General features: G+C 40.3%; 1 protein-coding gene and 1 long non-coding RNA gene across 14 annotated transcripts in view; one reads left to right on the top strand and one right to left on the bottom strand.

Annotated features, from left to right (window-relative positions):
• Positions 1-15,234, top strand: part of ptprt (protein tyrosine phosphatase receptor type T) — a 329,101-nt gene that overhangs the window by 220,571 nt on the left and 93,296 nt on the right. For 5 of the 13 annotated variants that reach the window (XM_034869758.1, XM_034869756.1, XM_034869755.1 and 2 more), the window contains one exon: positions 7,339-7,371. The exons of the other annotated variants lie outside the window; for them this stretch is intronic. In XM_034869758.1, coding sequence (XP_034725649.1) covers positions 7,339-7,371 — 33 coding nt within the window. The remainder of the gene's footprint in view (positions 1-7,338; positions 7,372-15,234) is intronic. 13 annotated transcript variants of the gene reach the window in all.
• LOC117943561 overlaps positions 1-15,234 on the bottom strand; it is a 32,967-nt gene that overhangs the window by 4,705 nt on the left and 13,028 nt on the right. Inside the window, exon 3 of the long non-coding RNA XR_004656378.1 lies at positions 12,980-13,109. This is a non-coding gene — a long non-coding RNA (uncharacterized LOC117943561). The remainder of the gene's footprint in view (positions 1-12,979; positions 13,110-15,234) is intronic.

Genomic DNA, 15,234 nt, shown 5'->3' with positions numbered 1-15,234 from the left:
ATATATATATATATATATATATATATATATATATATATATACTGTATATATGGTCTGGCTATACCTCAGTTACATTCCCGTACAGGAGAATAAAACGCTCTTGGTTGTTTGCATTTCTTTAAACCAATCACAAGCTCTGGACGCTAAATAGTCTCAGGAAGGAACTTGTTTTTGTGGAACATTTGCACCCAGCAAAAGAAAACGCCTCATACAATGTTAAATGAAGTTAACTGTTCACACAATACAGTAACGTTAGCTATATAAATCAACTGATACATGGCTATGCCTCATTATCTCTCACCAGAGTATCTCCGTGAGTACGTGGTCTACAGGAACCCCACCAATCAGTCCCAAACGTCCCAGTTAGAGAGTGAATGTAAACATATTCTTTGTACATTTTTACAATCAGTTCCCGAAAGAACCAAGAAGACCTGCCTTGTTGCATCTGAAGTTTCTTCCAAACTTTCCTTTTTTCTGTTTTCAGCGAGAAGCTTGCTAGCTCAGAGTTTGTTGTTGTGTCCTGCAGCGAAGTAATTTTGAGAACGGCAACACACGGAGAGAGCGGAAGGTCACGTGAAAAGCCTGACATCCTTTGGCATGTGGGATGTCAGGCTTTATTCTGGAAATGCACCAGACTAATAGTAAAGTCAAATGACATGCCCGTCCACCCACACAGTGGAAATGCATCTGATATACAGTATGCTGTACTGTATGTTAATATAATAGCAGTACACTATTGTCTTTTCATCACATACACAGACACACTTGGGCCTAGCCGTTCACAATAATGGAAACTCCATGTATAGACTGTAACACAATGAAGGAAAATGGCAGATACCTTATTTGGTAGTCCAAATACATTACATCCATTCCAAGTGAGCTAAAGAGGATAGGGAGTCAGACAGGGCAAAGGGTCAGTCGGCTATGCTAATCAGAGGTTACCACAGAATATCCCAAACACCAAGAGGATAAAGCAATCAATCAGAGCCAGAGGAAAACAAATATATAGATATAGGAAGAGAAGAGGGTGCAGGTAGGGTTTATATAGGGAAGCAGAGGAACAGGAAGGAAAAAATAAAATAAGGAAGGAAGAAAGAACATTTAAGATGTTTGAACAAATATGAAGAAAAGCATCACTGGTTAACCTAAGGGGTGAAACTGATATGCTAATCAAATGCTAACCAGGTTAGCAGGGCAAAATATACATAACAAAATCAATTAGAGGGAAAACACAACCACAGTGGATGTATAAGAAAGAGAGAAAAAAATATGCAGGAGAAGAGGAAGGAAAGAAGGAATCAGTTGATATGCTGCTCATAAGGTCCCATGAACTCTAGCTAACCCAATGCTGTCAGTCAGGGCTAAAGGTCCCATACAGGTCAACTACAGGAGGCACGTGGCCCAAATTAAAGTGTGACAGAAAGAAAGAAAGAAAGTAAAGCCAAACAGATATGGAGATGATCATGGCATAAGGGAAGAGAATAGACTGAAGACATTAAAAGGAAGTTGCAGAGAGGAAATGTAAAGAAGAGTAATCAGAAAGAAGAAAATGAGTGAGGAAGACTTGCAGATGGAAGCAAGAACAATTGCACTATATATTACTAGAAACCCCCCAAAAGGTGCACTGAGAAATACAGTTTTAAAGTATTTAAAACAAGTTCTGGCAGCTCGTTGCTTGGACTTTGCCTCGTAATTCAAAAGGGAAATTGTGTGTGTAGCAACAGTTAAAATGCAAAAACACAGAACAGTTTATGTAAGGCCTAAAATGATCTTAGAGAAAGCTGCTCAGTAAGTCAACTTTTAAAAACTATTGGAGAAAAGCGCCAGAATGGTTGAAAAAGAGACAAAGTGTTCAGAAACAATTGTCAGAAAGGAAAAAAGGGACAGATATAAAAAAAAAAGAATACGCCCAAAATGTCACCAGAAAGGACAAAAAGCTGCAACAAAGGGACAAACGCGGTAGAAGTGACTTCTTTAATCTCCCATAACCAACCTCCGTGAATAACAAAAATTGTTGGAGCCCAAATTATGCTATTCTAATTGTAAAAAATACAACTGTGAATCACGTTCTATAGACAATTTCTGTTAAAATATACGGCCATATAACTGTTAATGCAGAGAGATTTCTCAGAGTGTGAGGAATAAAATGGTACCAAGAGATAGTGAATAGAGACAGAAGAGTGAAAATGAACTGATACAAGGAGTGCAGACAAAGAGTTTGGAAGATTGGGAGGTTTACCATATCATAGAGCATTTTATTAGTTCATTTATATTTCATTATACACACTTTAGCCAGTCGTCCATGGCAGAAAAAGTGCTTTTTAAATTGAACGTGTTTTACAATTCGTGTCTTTTAGAGCACATCAATTATTCTGTGACAAAGCTCTATGGGAAGTGGGCACACACACAACTGTCCACTTAATCTTTTAAAACGCCGTTACACATGTTCCAAATAGACTTTATCTTTCAAGTAAAGCCAGGGGATGTTGCTTATAATGTCATGTGAACGTGAATAACATTGGACACGGCTGAAGTCTTAATGGGGATTCTGTGTTTTTACAGCCAGGTGGCCCCGAGGGCTAAAACATCCAGCACCGGAGGATACACTTTTCACAAAAGGTTGAGAGGAGAAAGGATAAAAGATTAATATTACTGAAGCTCCCTAAACACTGGCTGCTTTTTATTTGCGTGACGCTAGAACAGCGGACCTCGACTAAGTATTTGAGAAATGGTGAACTCTGCGGACCTGAAATTTGTTTTAGAAAAAAAACGCTATTTCTTTTTTCACGCCTATTTCCTTTCATCCAAACTCTTTTAAATGCTGACCCTGCAGACATCTTTTGTGATGTTTTTTTTATTTGAAGCTTTCATACGGCTTTCATGTTTAGGGCAACCTTAAAAAGGAGACAAAAAATGATGAATTTATTGTGCATGTGGCTGTATGAGGCACAGCTACAACGCCTCTGCTCTTTCACAGTAGCTGCTGGATTCTGGCCTTACAGGGGCTGCACTTGACCCTGAGAACATCAATATATCAGCAAACAAATGTTTGCTATGTAAAGATATAGTGGAGTAGGCGTCCTAAGCAGAGAATTAACTCACATTCTCTCTGTGTGTGTTGTAATCTTAACCTCTCTGTTCTTTGTCTTGATAGCCAGTCCGGTTGTGTGTGTATGGTAGTGCATGTGACCGTGAAAAACGGTCTGTATTTCTCAAATACTCCAGGAGAGCTCTCTGTGAAAGCTGTGTGGAGACAACCCCAGCCCAGTATTCATAGTACAGCCCCTTTAAAGATGCATTCGTACATTACATTACATGTCATTTAGCTGACGCTAAAATTGATATATATATATATACATATAGCACAGGTTGCACGCCTCTGGAGCAACTAGGGGTTAATAGTCTTGCTCAAGGACACATTGGATGATGTATCGCAGTGGGAATCAAACCCATTTGTGCAGAAACGTCTGGATTATTAATTCCAAACGTCACCCATTCTAATGCACCTAATCTGTGATATTTTGATAGTAGCAACTTACATTTTGCAAGTGTATTTAGTAGGCACAGTGTGTGTTTGTTTGTTTGTATGTGTGTGTGTGTGTGTGTGCGTTTGTGTGTGTGTGTTTCTCTGTGTTTTTTCTGTGTTGTGTATGTCTTCCTTGTGAGCCGTGATCTTTTTGTATATGGTTGGATAAAAATAGGAGTGCCATGTGTCAGGTTAGTACCATATCACCATCTGTGTGTGTGTGTGTGTGTGTGTGTGTGTGTGTGTGTGTGTGCGTGTGTGTGTGTGTTTGTGTGTGTTTGTGTGTGTGTGTGTGTGTGTGTGTGTGTGTGTGTGTGCTGATGGCTTGATACTCCTCCATTTATAGCCAATTTATGACAGGGGTAGAACCATGGATTATAACACACACACACACACACATGCATGCACGCACGCACATACACACACAGACAAAAAAGACAGAGGGAGAACTCCAGATGGGCCTGTGAATGGTTGCAAGCACAGACACACTGCTCTCGGCCAATCACAGACCAAAATATTTCCTTCACAGTTCTGACACGTCCTTAAAAAAAGAAATACGTAAAAACAGTTTCATGCTAATTTTCAACATTTTGGAATGTATTTTACATTAATACGCCTTCACAGCATAACCAGAGCCTAGATATCTTTCGACAACATCTGAGTCCTTGCCTGCTGAGAAGAGAAGGCCACCTCCGCTCGAGATGACATAACATGCATCAGTCGGTAGCTCGGCCAGAGAGAACACGGACAGACTGTAGCAATTTCATCAAATGCCCCTGAACAGTAATGTAACAGTAAAGATACACTGATCCTAAATCAAAGTCTCAATACATCACTCCAAGGCAGTGGTGGGATGTCACTAAGTACATCTACTCAAGTACTGTACAAATTTGAGGTACTTGTACTTTACTCACTGCATTTTCCATTTTATGCCAATTTTTACTTCTACTCCACTACAGTTTGGAAGCCAATGTTGTACGTTTTACTCCACTGCAATAATTTGACCATGGAAACTAGTTTCTTTGCAGATTCCGATTATTTATACAACACGTAAATCAACTGATAAATTATGTTACTGGTCCCCGGCAGTATTTAGTACGACAGTAGTCAAATTAAACTCACCTTTACCAGTTGCAACATTAGTGATACTGATTAATGATACTAATAGTGATGCAACAATAATGCATCACTGATTACAAACTAGTAATATTTTTTTATGTGAAAGTCTGCATAATAAGTATTCCTAATTATGATACTCTAATTATATTTTGTTGCTAGTACTTTTACTTGAGTAAGGTTTTGAATTACAGAGTTTTACTTGTAGCAGAGTATGTTAAAGGAACACGCCACTGTGTTTAAATAGGGCTCATCATGCTCTCCCCTAGCATTAGATAGGTGGGCCAACACATTTTTTGTAGCGTTGTCGCTAGTTAGCTTAGCGTAGTGAATGGAATCCTATGTTGCTGGTTAGCATGTTGTGAGTAAAATTGAGCCAACAAAAAACAACAACAACCTAATTACTTCTTGTGGCCTGCGTAATGAGTACAAATAGCAATACAGATATTGAGACTGGGACTATATTGGGACTATATTGGGTGGAAGCATAGCCGAAGCACTGCTACATGGACGCACAACCTCCTTACTGGGGACAAAGGATTCCATTCACTACACCGGACTAAAACAATGCATGCAGCGAGACAAAACATGTGTGACATGTTAGGGAGACCCTGATCAGCCCTATTTCAACACAGCGGCGTGTTACTTTAACACTGTAGTATTTCTGTAAATGTACAGTAGTTCTCCCAAGTTCTTTATTGGTCTAATATACTTTTTCCCAATGTTTTTGTATTTTTCAATGATTTTCAAACAATTTTAATCAGATATAAGCTATGACTTTGATAAACTTAAATTAACTACTGAAACAATTCGTCCAGCACATACAGTGAGTTAGGGGTTGTTTTCAAAAGAGAGTTGAGGACTTTCCAAAAGGCGACATGAACGTTTCAGCTTTAGCGCCAAATGATCTCTTTACACATGGCTTTAGAAAACATTGGGCATCACTGTACGGAGAGCTGACTTTGTTCTAAATATTTTGATGTAAAACACATGGGGATCAGTTTTATGCAAATACCTTACGAAGGTCAATCTACTAAAATGAGAAAATGCCCTTAGACCTCAGAGGGTTAACACGCGTGTATACGTGCAGACAAATTATGCATTCGCACAAATTGTGGCTTTTGTCTATCCATTCCTGCATTCAGCCTGATCCATATCAACTCACCAGTCCTCTTCTGCTAACTCTTAAAGGAGAATTCCGGTTGATTCCAACACGTAGCTCTGTGGTCTGTAAATGTCTAGTGCTGTCGGTAAAGAGAAAAACTAACCAATCGGTGCTGCCTACACCATGTTATCCTCCGGCTAGAGTTAGCACCCAACAGGCTTAAACAGGTCAAGTTATAAACGTGTCTTTAGCCTCTTAAAATATTCTAAATGTCATTGAAAGTGCCCCCCATGTGCATTGATTCCTTTACAGTGAACCTGACCGCAGTAGATGTGAAAGAAGTGCATTAAAGTTGTGCTAATTCAGCTGTGATTAGTTCCTGTGTCGAGAGGCAGTTAGAGAGCTTAGGGACCGTCAACAAACTACAACACAGAAAAGAGATACAACTAATATATGTAGGCTATCAATTTAATGATTAAATAAGGTAGTGTATCCAAACTTACCTCGTTGATATACATGCCAAAGTGCGAGGATGTGTCTTGATAACACACCATAATGGCATACGAATTGGCTTGTCATACATTTCTCATTTCATGAGATGCGTCTGTCATGTCCACTCGCGGCCTATCTTTACACCGCTGTTGTTTTCTTTGTAATGTGTGGCCCGCTTTGAGAAATTGTTTATGTCAGCCATGAAACTCTGGGCGTTTATTTCACCTGTTGTAGTCTCCATGTGTGAAACTTGTCACCTTGATGAATCCTTCTATCTTGATACTTCACTTAACACTACTCACACACGCTGGCACACTGCGCTGGTTTATGCTGCTAGAGGAAGTCTGCTTTCCAACCCATATGGGGCAGGTCTGATCTGTTCATGGCTGCCTAAGCGGATAACAATCAAACTGCATCTGTTTTCCCTTCTTTAGCCTTTCACAGCTCATTATTGTTCCCTGTTCTCCAGACATGCACACCAACCGATACATGTGCATATAATGCTTTCAAATTCAGCTTTACATTTTATTCAGTAAACCCAGTGTCACTTGGGGAAATAATAAACTATGACGCACGGCCAAACGGAATGTGGGGACGCAGATTTTAGATTTTAAAGTAAAGTTAAACTCCGGGATCGCCTGGGTAGCTCACCTGGTAGAGCGTGCGTCCCATATGCAGAGATTAAGACCATAACTAAGCGGGCGCAGGTTCTTTTCCAACCTGCAGCCCTTTTTGCTGCATGTCATTCTCCCCCCCCTCTCTCTTACCTTTCATGTCTAAGCTGTCCTATCAAATAAAGGCCTAAAATGCTGAAAAAAATAATGTTATATAAAAAATCTTACAAATTAAACTCCACCGCATGCAGAAAAACAGTCCGGGGAAATTCTATATATATATTTTTTATTTGGGATCACAGCCAACAACTGGAGAAAAACAAATCTGCAGATTCCGTTTGGGCCTGCATATGATGGTTTCTAATCACAGCCTCTTTGACTCGAATCTCACGCCCTTTGATGTCTCTCTCTGTCTTCCTGTTTCCTGTCTTTGGCTCCACCCCTTCCTGCCCCGCCCTGTACCTGCCTTGCCCCTGCTCCGATAGAGAGATACACACATGGAGAACTCTGAGCGTGGGGTATTGTATGTTTACTTCTAGACATCAACGCATCCACTCCGTCCCTCACTGGGACTATCACCTCGCCCTTTGCTGTGGTTTTCACCGTTCCAAGTCCAAATGCATCTTATGACTAAGCCTACACCTGGAAAATGGATGTGGTATATCCAGTATTAATGTGATGGAGGAGTTCCATTCTAGAGGAATGCTTTTCTATGGTTCATTAGCTACAATAAACAAAACGCCCAATCAGTTTGAAACGAAGCAATGTTACAATTTAGTCAAGTAGCAATTTTGCCATTCTGTTCAATTTTGTGCTACTTTTTTTAAAAATTTGAATAATTGGGAAGAAGTCTTTAAAAAAACAGACATTTTAATTTTGAATAAAACTCAATTTCCACTTGGGACAGCACATATCCTGCCTTCCCTTTTAACAGAAATCATGTGCTGACAGAGTGCACATTCACATGATAATTTCTACGGTTACATTCTCCAAAGTTGTTGAAAAAAGAGCCCTTTAATAGTCTGTCCTCCAAGATGTTTTAGGAGCTACACATCCTTTTTCTTTTAAAGTGTGAAACATGAAATACCTCCTATTTTATAATCTCTGCAGCACACATGTACAGTGATTCCCTCCTGGCTGTTTTGGCCCAGAAAAACGAGTTTATGCTTCTCTCTCGGCCAGTTAACAGCCAGGTCCATGTCACTAAATCTAAGGCAAGCTCTTATAAAAGTCCTCATGTATAACCTTGTCTTGCATCTTACCTGTATTAGCATCGTTAGGTATATTCTGCTGTGTTTTCCTTAATGGCTTAAAATGAATCTTAAGGAATAACTCAAATTTGAGGGAAATATTTAGGGTGTACATGGACTTTTAAAATGGCTGGTGTGAGAACATTATTAGTGAGACATGTTAACTTATATAAGATGCTTTTGGTATACCTTCCCTGATACAGTTGATCATTTATTTCATCTGTGCGTCATAGTTGCACTTCATCTGAGCTCATCGATTCATTTTGTTGTAAAAAATTGCACGTTTGAAACAAATATTGCATCAATATTTCCATCTGTCTGGTGGGGGATGTTTGGCTTTCTCTTTTCAGATACTTTCCCAGGTCATTTGCTTTTGATTCATTGTCAATATTTATGCTATTTGCCAAGATATTAACACCTGCAGTCACATATAGACAGGAAGTCAGACAGAGAGATGGAAAGATAAGATTCTGCTGCTTTCTACGGTGGGATGGCAGGTTGGCATAACTGATCACGTCGCACCGTGAAGCACGATCACGGAGGGAAGGCTCACAAGCGAGGATGGAGCCAGCCATCTGCCCCCAAGTTGTTTTTCCGAAAAAGGTTAAAAACTTAGTGCGACTTTGTAGGTCAGGGAAAAAAAAGATGTGTTTGGCTTCAACAAACATAACAGAGGTGGGAGATTAAGAGGGAGATATGTGGTATTATCTCACCGAATGAAATGTGACGCTTCACAAATATCCCCACCCACACTGTTCTGGGCTTAAAGACAATCCACTCTGTGCCCGACACGGTAGCTATCTCTTTGACTCACTTATCTCTAATTAAAATTTAAAGCAGCATATATCTCTGTGCTGGAAGAATTCCTTATGATTTGTAAATCGGACGACAAGAGAAAAATGAAGTGACACTCAAATGTGGTTATTGTGTCGGGGATTTTAGGGGATTCTTCCCTGGAAAATATTTTACTCTCTAAACTATTTTTTAGCAGAGTGAACTATTTAGCAGAGGGGAATGGGGACGTGGTATTAATATGGCTTAGCAGGATGATGGACAAGTGGTTTGAAGCGATTTTCAGACAGAAATGTGGAGGTAATATTGAGACTGATGGCAATCTGGTCACATACAATGTCCTGAAACGAAGAGCCACACTGTCAGAAAGGACTATTTTTCCCCAACCCAACATTAAGTAAAGATGAAAGACTGATTGAACCATTGAAGTAGCGCTGTGTGTTTTAAGGTGGGCAGGTCAGTGTGAATGGCTTTATATTAAGTGGGGTTTTAATTCCCACTTTCCCAAAAGTCTTTTATTGAATAATATGAAATGTCGATGGAATGCTTATGGAACATTCATGACAGTGTCATCCCACTCTTATGGAGATACTTTGAAGTAAAGTGTAACCCATTAAACTATCAGCTGTTTTACATGTGACACAAAGTGTAGTTTCCCAATGCTATCAATAATCTAACGGCAGAGATAACACTAAAGTTTGTGGGATGATGGGAGAAAAGGAGGTTGAGAAAATTATTGTTGTTATTGCTGAACGCAAAATATTGATTTTGTTTTTGCCTTTTTGTGACCAACATTGATCCTTGAGGAGAAATATGTCTGAAAATGCAAAGCTGTGATGGTGGATTCAGTAGGAAGTTTTTTTTTCTTCAAATCATTCCCCATGCACTCTACCCAGTCTACAAAGTCGCAAAATAGATGATGTACTTCCGCACTGAGACAGCAAAAAGACACAAACTCTTTCCAGACTATATACTGCACCCTCAGGGGCTTAGTCTATGACAAGAGAGAGTCAAGGCGATTAAAAAACATATGTCAGCCCCGGGAATGGACTGGGGCTGGATCCACTGCACATGGCTGGCTCTCACAAGGCCAAGTGGCCTGAAGTGTGTGCGTGCGTGCGTGTGTGTGTGTTTGTGTGTGTGTGTGTGTGTGTTTTTGTGTGTGTGTGTGTGTGTGTTTGCTTGGAGTGGACTGAGACTTTCATCTCCAAATTGGGGAGTATACTGTACATAGTTACATGCACCCATACTTTATGCTTTCATGCTTATAGATGCGGAACTTGCCTTTATTCACCAATAATTTGGTGACACACACAAACAAACACACACACACACACACACACACACACACACACACACACACACACACAAAAAGCTAGACTTGAACCCCCATTCTGCAGATGTGACACATGGTTGAATAATGGACTCTGCTGCTTGCTGAGATAAATGCTGATGTTCCACTTACAGCTCTGTCACAATGGATGATGGCCGGCCTTTACACGCTTGCACACAGATGTACAAACTCTTACGTTCTGTGTGAGCACGCATGTAAAATGGTACATGGAACAAGAGCGCTTCAAAGAACAAATCATTTACAACCTGGGACTTACTTCCATGCTTCCCCTTTATTCCTTTTCGGTATGATAACATCTGAACCTCCAGTTTAGGCGTGGATGCACAGCTAGACACAACCGTAGGCTACAATACAGACTATTACATTTTAAATATTTCAAAATATATTCAAATTTATATTGTCAGTGGATTTGTATTATGACGACATACTCTCATTGTTTTTTTTGTTGTTATTTTTATTTTATTTTTTTAATTCAGTAAAAGCAAATTCTCCAAATGGTTGTTAAAACTAACCGTGGAACATAATTCGTTATTGTACTATTTTACAGTAAATGGGATTGTACATACATATATAATATTATGCTCTATGTTAATGCTAAAAATGTACTATACTCCAAGTTCTATATTTTAATGACGTTACGCTGGAATCTGGTAGTTAATCTCCATTAATATTAAACAATTAGAAGCTGCTTTCACAATGAAAAAATCTTTTAAAAAGTGTGCATACATAAAAACAAAAAAACAGCAAAATAATATCATGCAAATGTAAACATGCTTTTCTTAAGCGGTGTTAGCACCTGCTACAGATTACTCATTTCTTTTGCCATTTATTCAGATAGCTACAATTTTTTAGCATACATTTGAGAAAGTGTCCATTTACAAATGGCATGTTGGCATACATATTGTAACACAGCGCTAATTAACTATGTTATAAATAGAGATGAAAATATGTCGCTTTCTAACCAAGCCCCAGGTTTACTCCCACAAAGTTTCCCACATACAACAGACTGCCCTGGGTGATGGAGGAGAAGGCAGGTTTTCCCTTATTTAACACTGTTTGTGTGTGTGTGTGTGTGTGTGTGTGTGTGTGTGTGTGTGTGTGTGTGTGTGTGTGTGTGTGTGTGTCGCATTCTCATTAACGGCTTTGTATGATATTGTACGTCAACATATGCTGCACACCAACTCATAAGATATCCTACGTATCCTATGTCTTAAATGTGTTTTAATGTGCCAACAATCCACATTGACAGCATGCACATGTAACATGTCAGTACTGAGCCTTATGTTCATTTATGTGTACATATGTGATTGTATATATATAGATAAATCACACACGCCAGCCTGAGGGGGGATGTCAGTGTGTAGATGACAGATCGTAGGTCTGCATGAGTGTTTACAGGGAAAGTGTTTGTTCATGCAGTAGTTGAGGCATTTTCCATCTAACTCAGCCTTTAGAGGAAGAAAAATATTCCTGCTTTTCATATATGTAGGTATGATAAACTATTGCCATCGTTTCATTGTTGAAATGTGTGTGTGTGTGTGTTTGTGTGTGTCTGTCTGTATTTTTTCAGCTGATAGTATTCATATAAGCCCATGATAAACTATGGCCATCATACGAATGAGAAAATGTGTGTGTTTGCTGCAGAAACCATTCATACAAAGCCAAGATAAGCCGCAGCCATTATAACAGAGCCCAAGTGTGTGTGTGTGTGTGTGTGCGTGTGTGTGTGTGTGTGTGTGTGTGTGTGTGTGCATGTGAGAGAGAGAGCAAGCTAGCTATTTGTTTCCATGTGAAGCAGACCCTCATGCATACAGAGGTTTAAAAACAGTACACATGTATGGCACTTATCATCCTTTTCTTTTCTTGTTTTGTTTATGAAGTCGTTTATATGTGGCATAGACCCATAACCCATGGCAAACAAGCTGTCTAGGAATGCATAATAGTTGCTATGGCTACATGAATCATGCTTGACATTGAGCCATGTTGAGCCCCGATCAGGCGTCTTCAACTAAATAAGCTGCACCCCACTGCCTTTCTTTTGTCTAAGATGCCCCAAGCAGTCAGAGAGCTTTGGAGTTGTGTTTTTTTGTTATTTTTAGACAACCAACAAATCACCTGTCCTGGGCCAGCCTTGATTTGACTGTTAAGTTCCACCCTGAGTTAACGTTTTCATACAGGAGCTCAAGGCCAAACACAGTCCACACAGCCAACCACACACAGAAGCACACTTCTCCACATGGTCAATATAATCTAGACCTGTCACTGACAGGGAAATGGTCAATGATAGACTGGCTCAGTTTATCAAGAACTGTAGAATATCATTTTTAGAAAATGTACACATGATTATGGCTGCCGGCCCTCCTGCCCCATTTGTACTCCTCATATTAGTTTTGCTGCTTCTCATGTAAAACGAATGGAAGCTGCTGCCTCACCCAGCCGGACATTTCCTGTCTGTTTCTACCCTAAGAGATCAATCGAAACGCTTACATGCACATAATATTTCTTTTTTTGCCTTTATTCAGAAAAAGACAATATTCCTACTAAGCTGTTTGCTTTGCTAGTGAAAGTGAATATTCCACTAACATTCCCGTTTACGTGTAGCTGTGAAGAACAAGATCTTTTCAAGTTTTCCTTTCCTTTTGTTGTTCGACGGTGCAAACACAGGCTGCCTCTTTCATTCCTTCAACCAGCTTCTTGAAAAGCTCTCCTTATATCCAAAAACCTGTTGACAACGTGAGACAGGTGCGTTGGAGAGGGAAGCGTAGGTCAAAAGTGGCACAAAAACTCCCGCACACCGTCTAACTTGCAAAGATAAATGTAATAGCTGGCAGCGTTTCCGTACTAGACCTTCATCATGCAACTAGTGCACATGCTCCCCCGTGTGATATATTTACATAAGCTCGTGTTCACTGAGGTAACAGCGTGAGTCAGAATCTTTCAATGGCTACCTGCAACATGAAAACAATTGAAGTGAAGATGTCGGCTGAAAGGTTGAGACCATTTCAGCTGGAGTCATTTCTTTTCATCTCCTTCATTAATTACAAAGACTTGGGAACAGTGTAGTGTTTACTATAGGGCTGTCAAACATCGCTGTATTTCTATGTTAATCAAAATTAATCACATGTTTTGTCACATGATTATAATTCTATTTCCATCAGGAGAGACATGTTTGCAGATATGCAAACAAGGTTTATTGTACAGCTCGATGAAACAAACAAAGTCCTTGGCGGTTAGACTCCATTTCCATACACATTTTTCATATATCTAAATAGGGGTAGAGAACCATCAGACCCCCCGATGGAATCTAGACACTGGTGGTGGCGACGCAGGAGCCTAAAGACCAGACCGAAGGAGGCTCTGGACCAGTCAGCTGGAGTGGAAGACTGGAGCTGGGAGGGGGGGACGAGGGTTGCCAGGCTGATTAGCATGGGGACAAACAGATTTGTACCAAAATAGTGCTTTGCCTCAACCTGAGTCACGTTAACTGTGCTATGCTTAGCTCGTAGGTGGTTGCTCAAGCTCGATGTACTTTGGTAATATTTTTATTCGGCTTCACGCAATGGGCATATGGATTTCGACTTGTCTACTGAGCCGTCCGGAAGTTTTGGAAAATAAAAAGCGCCGCTCATTGCTGCTGTCTTTGTCCATCATGCCTGCAGCAGCAGGATGTGTTACAAAGACGTATGGCAGCTTGATGATAAGTTCAGGTGCGGCAGAGGGTCAAAATAATAGCCTAGCCCCAAGAAGCCGTAGATGTAAGTGATTTTAGATCAGCTAAGGCATGCCGCAAAGCCAAGTGAAGTGTGAAATAAATGAATAAACGGAGGCATGCGATTAAAACCATTAAATAAAATGAACGTGTTATGCTTGGCCTTTAATCGAATCGCATAATTGTTACCAGACCTAGTTTTATAATAAGTCAGGAGAGGTACTTACAAAGCAGTGCTTTTAGACCTCTGCATCTTCACCAAGTAGTATCACAGTACAGCTGTGTAGTACACAGTACATTTCAATACTGTGCGTCCCTGTCTGAATTAGTGGTGACGGCATTCACTGGGAACATGTCAAAAAGGCTTTTTTTTGTCTGTATGCCAATTGGAAAGTGCACAGAAACTGAGGGCCACTGCCACTCTTCATTTCCTAGAATCTAATTTGTTTTTGGCAGCTTCCTGTAACGGACAGCCACCCATTTCCTGATCGGCATCACTTTGTTGGGCTGTTACAGATCTGCTCAGGATTAAATCCATTCTTCACCGAAGGCCAACAGTCAAACTGATAATCAATGAATCCCTTTTGTCGTTCAGCAGGATCCAAGTGTATTTGTCCCAAATTGTCCAGACACACACACGCACACACATACACGCAAACACACACACACACACACACACACACATGCATGCGCACACACACACACACACATATCTTTCTCTCTGTCCATCTATTTTACTGTCTGTCTTTGTCTATTTCTCTCTCTCTCTCTCTCTCTCTGTATCTCTCTCTCTGTCTCTCTCTCTCTCTCTTTCTTCTCCCTCTATCTCTATCTTTATTCACACACACTGACAGGGCCATGCAGTGTTTTTCCATGCCATATTAATATTTATGACCAGTTTTAACGGCTGTGGCTTTTACAGCCGTGCGCTCAGCGCTCTGCACTTTATTAATATAAGGACAATGTCAGTAGAGCCCTTAAAGAGGGTATGACAGTGTGTGTGTGTGTGTGTGAGTGTGTGAGTGTGTGTGTGTATAAAGGTAGGTTAAAACAGAGTTTAGTGACCGGCTGACTGACCGACTGACGGACTGACTGACTGACTGATAGACTGAATGACCGACTGACTGACTGACTGACTGATAGACTGACTGACTGACTGACTGACTGACTGACTGACTGACTGATAGACTGAATGACCGACTGACTGACTGATAGACTGACTGACTGACTGACTGACTGACTGACTGACTGACTGATAGACTGACTGACTGACTGA

Source organism: Etheostoma cragini, chromosome 4, assembly GCF_013103735.1.
Source record: "Etheostoma cragini isolate CJK2018 chromosome 4, CSU_Ecrag_1.0, whole genome shotgun sequence".
NCBI classification, from domain to species: Eukaryota; Metazoa; Chordata; class Actinopteri; order Perciformes; family Percidae; genus Etheostoma; species Etheostoma cragini.
The sequence above is the reverse complement of the archived record's forward strand: the minus strand, read 5'-3'. Positions and strand labels throughout refer to the sequence as shown.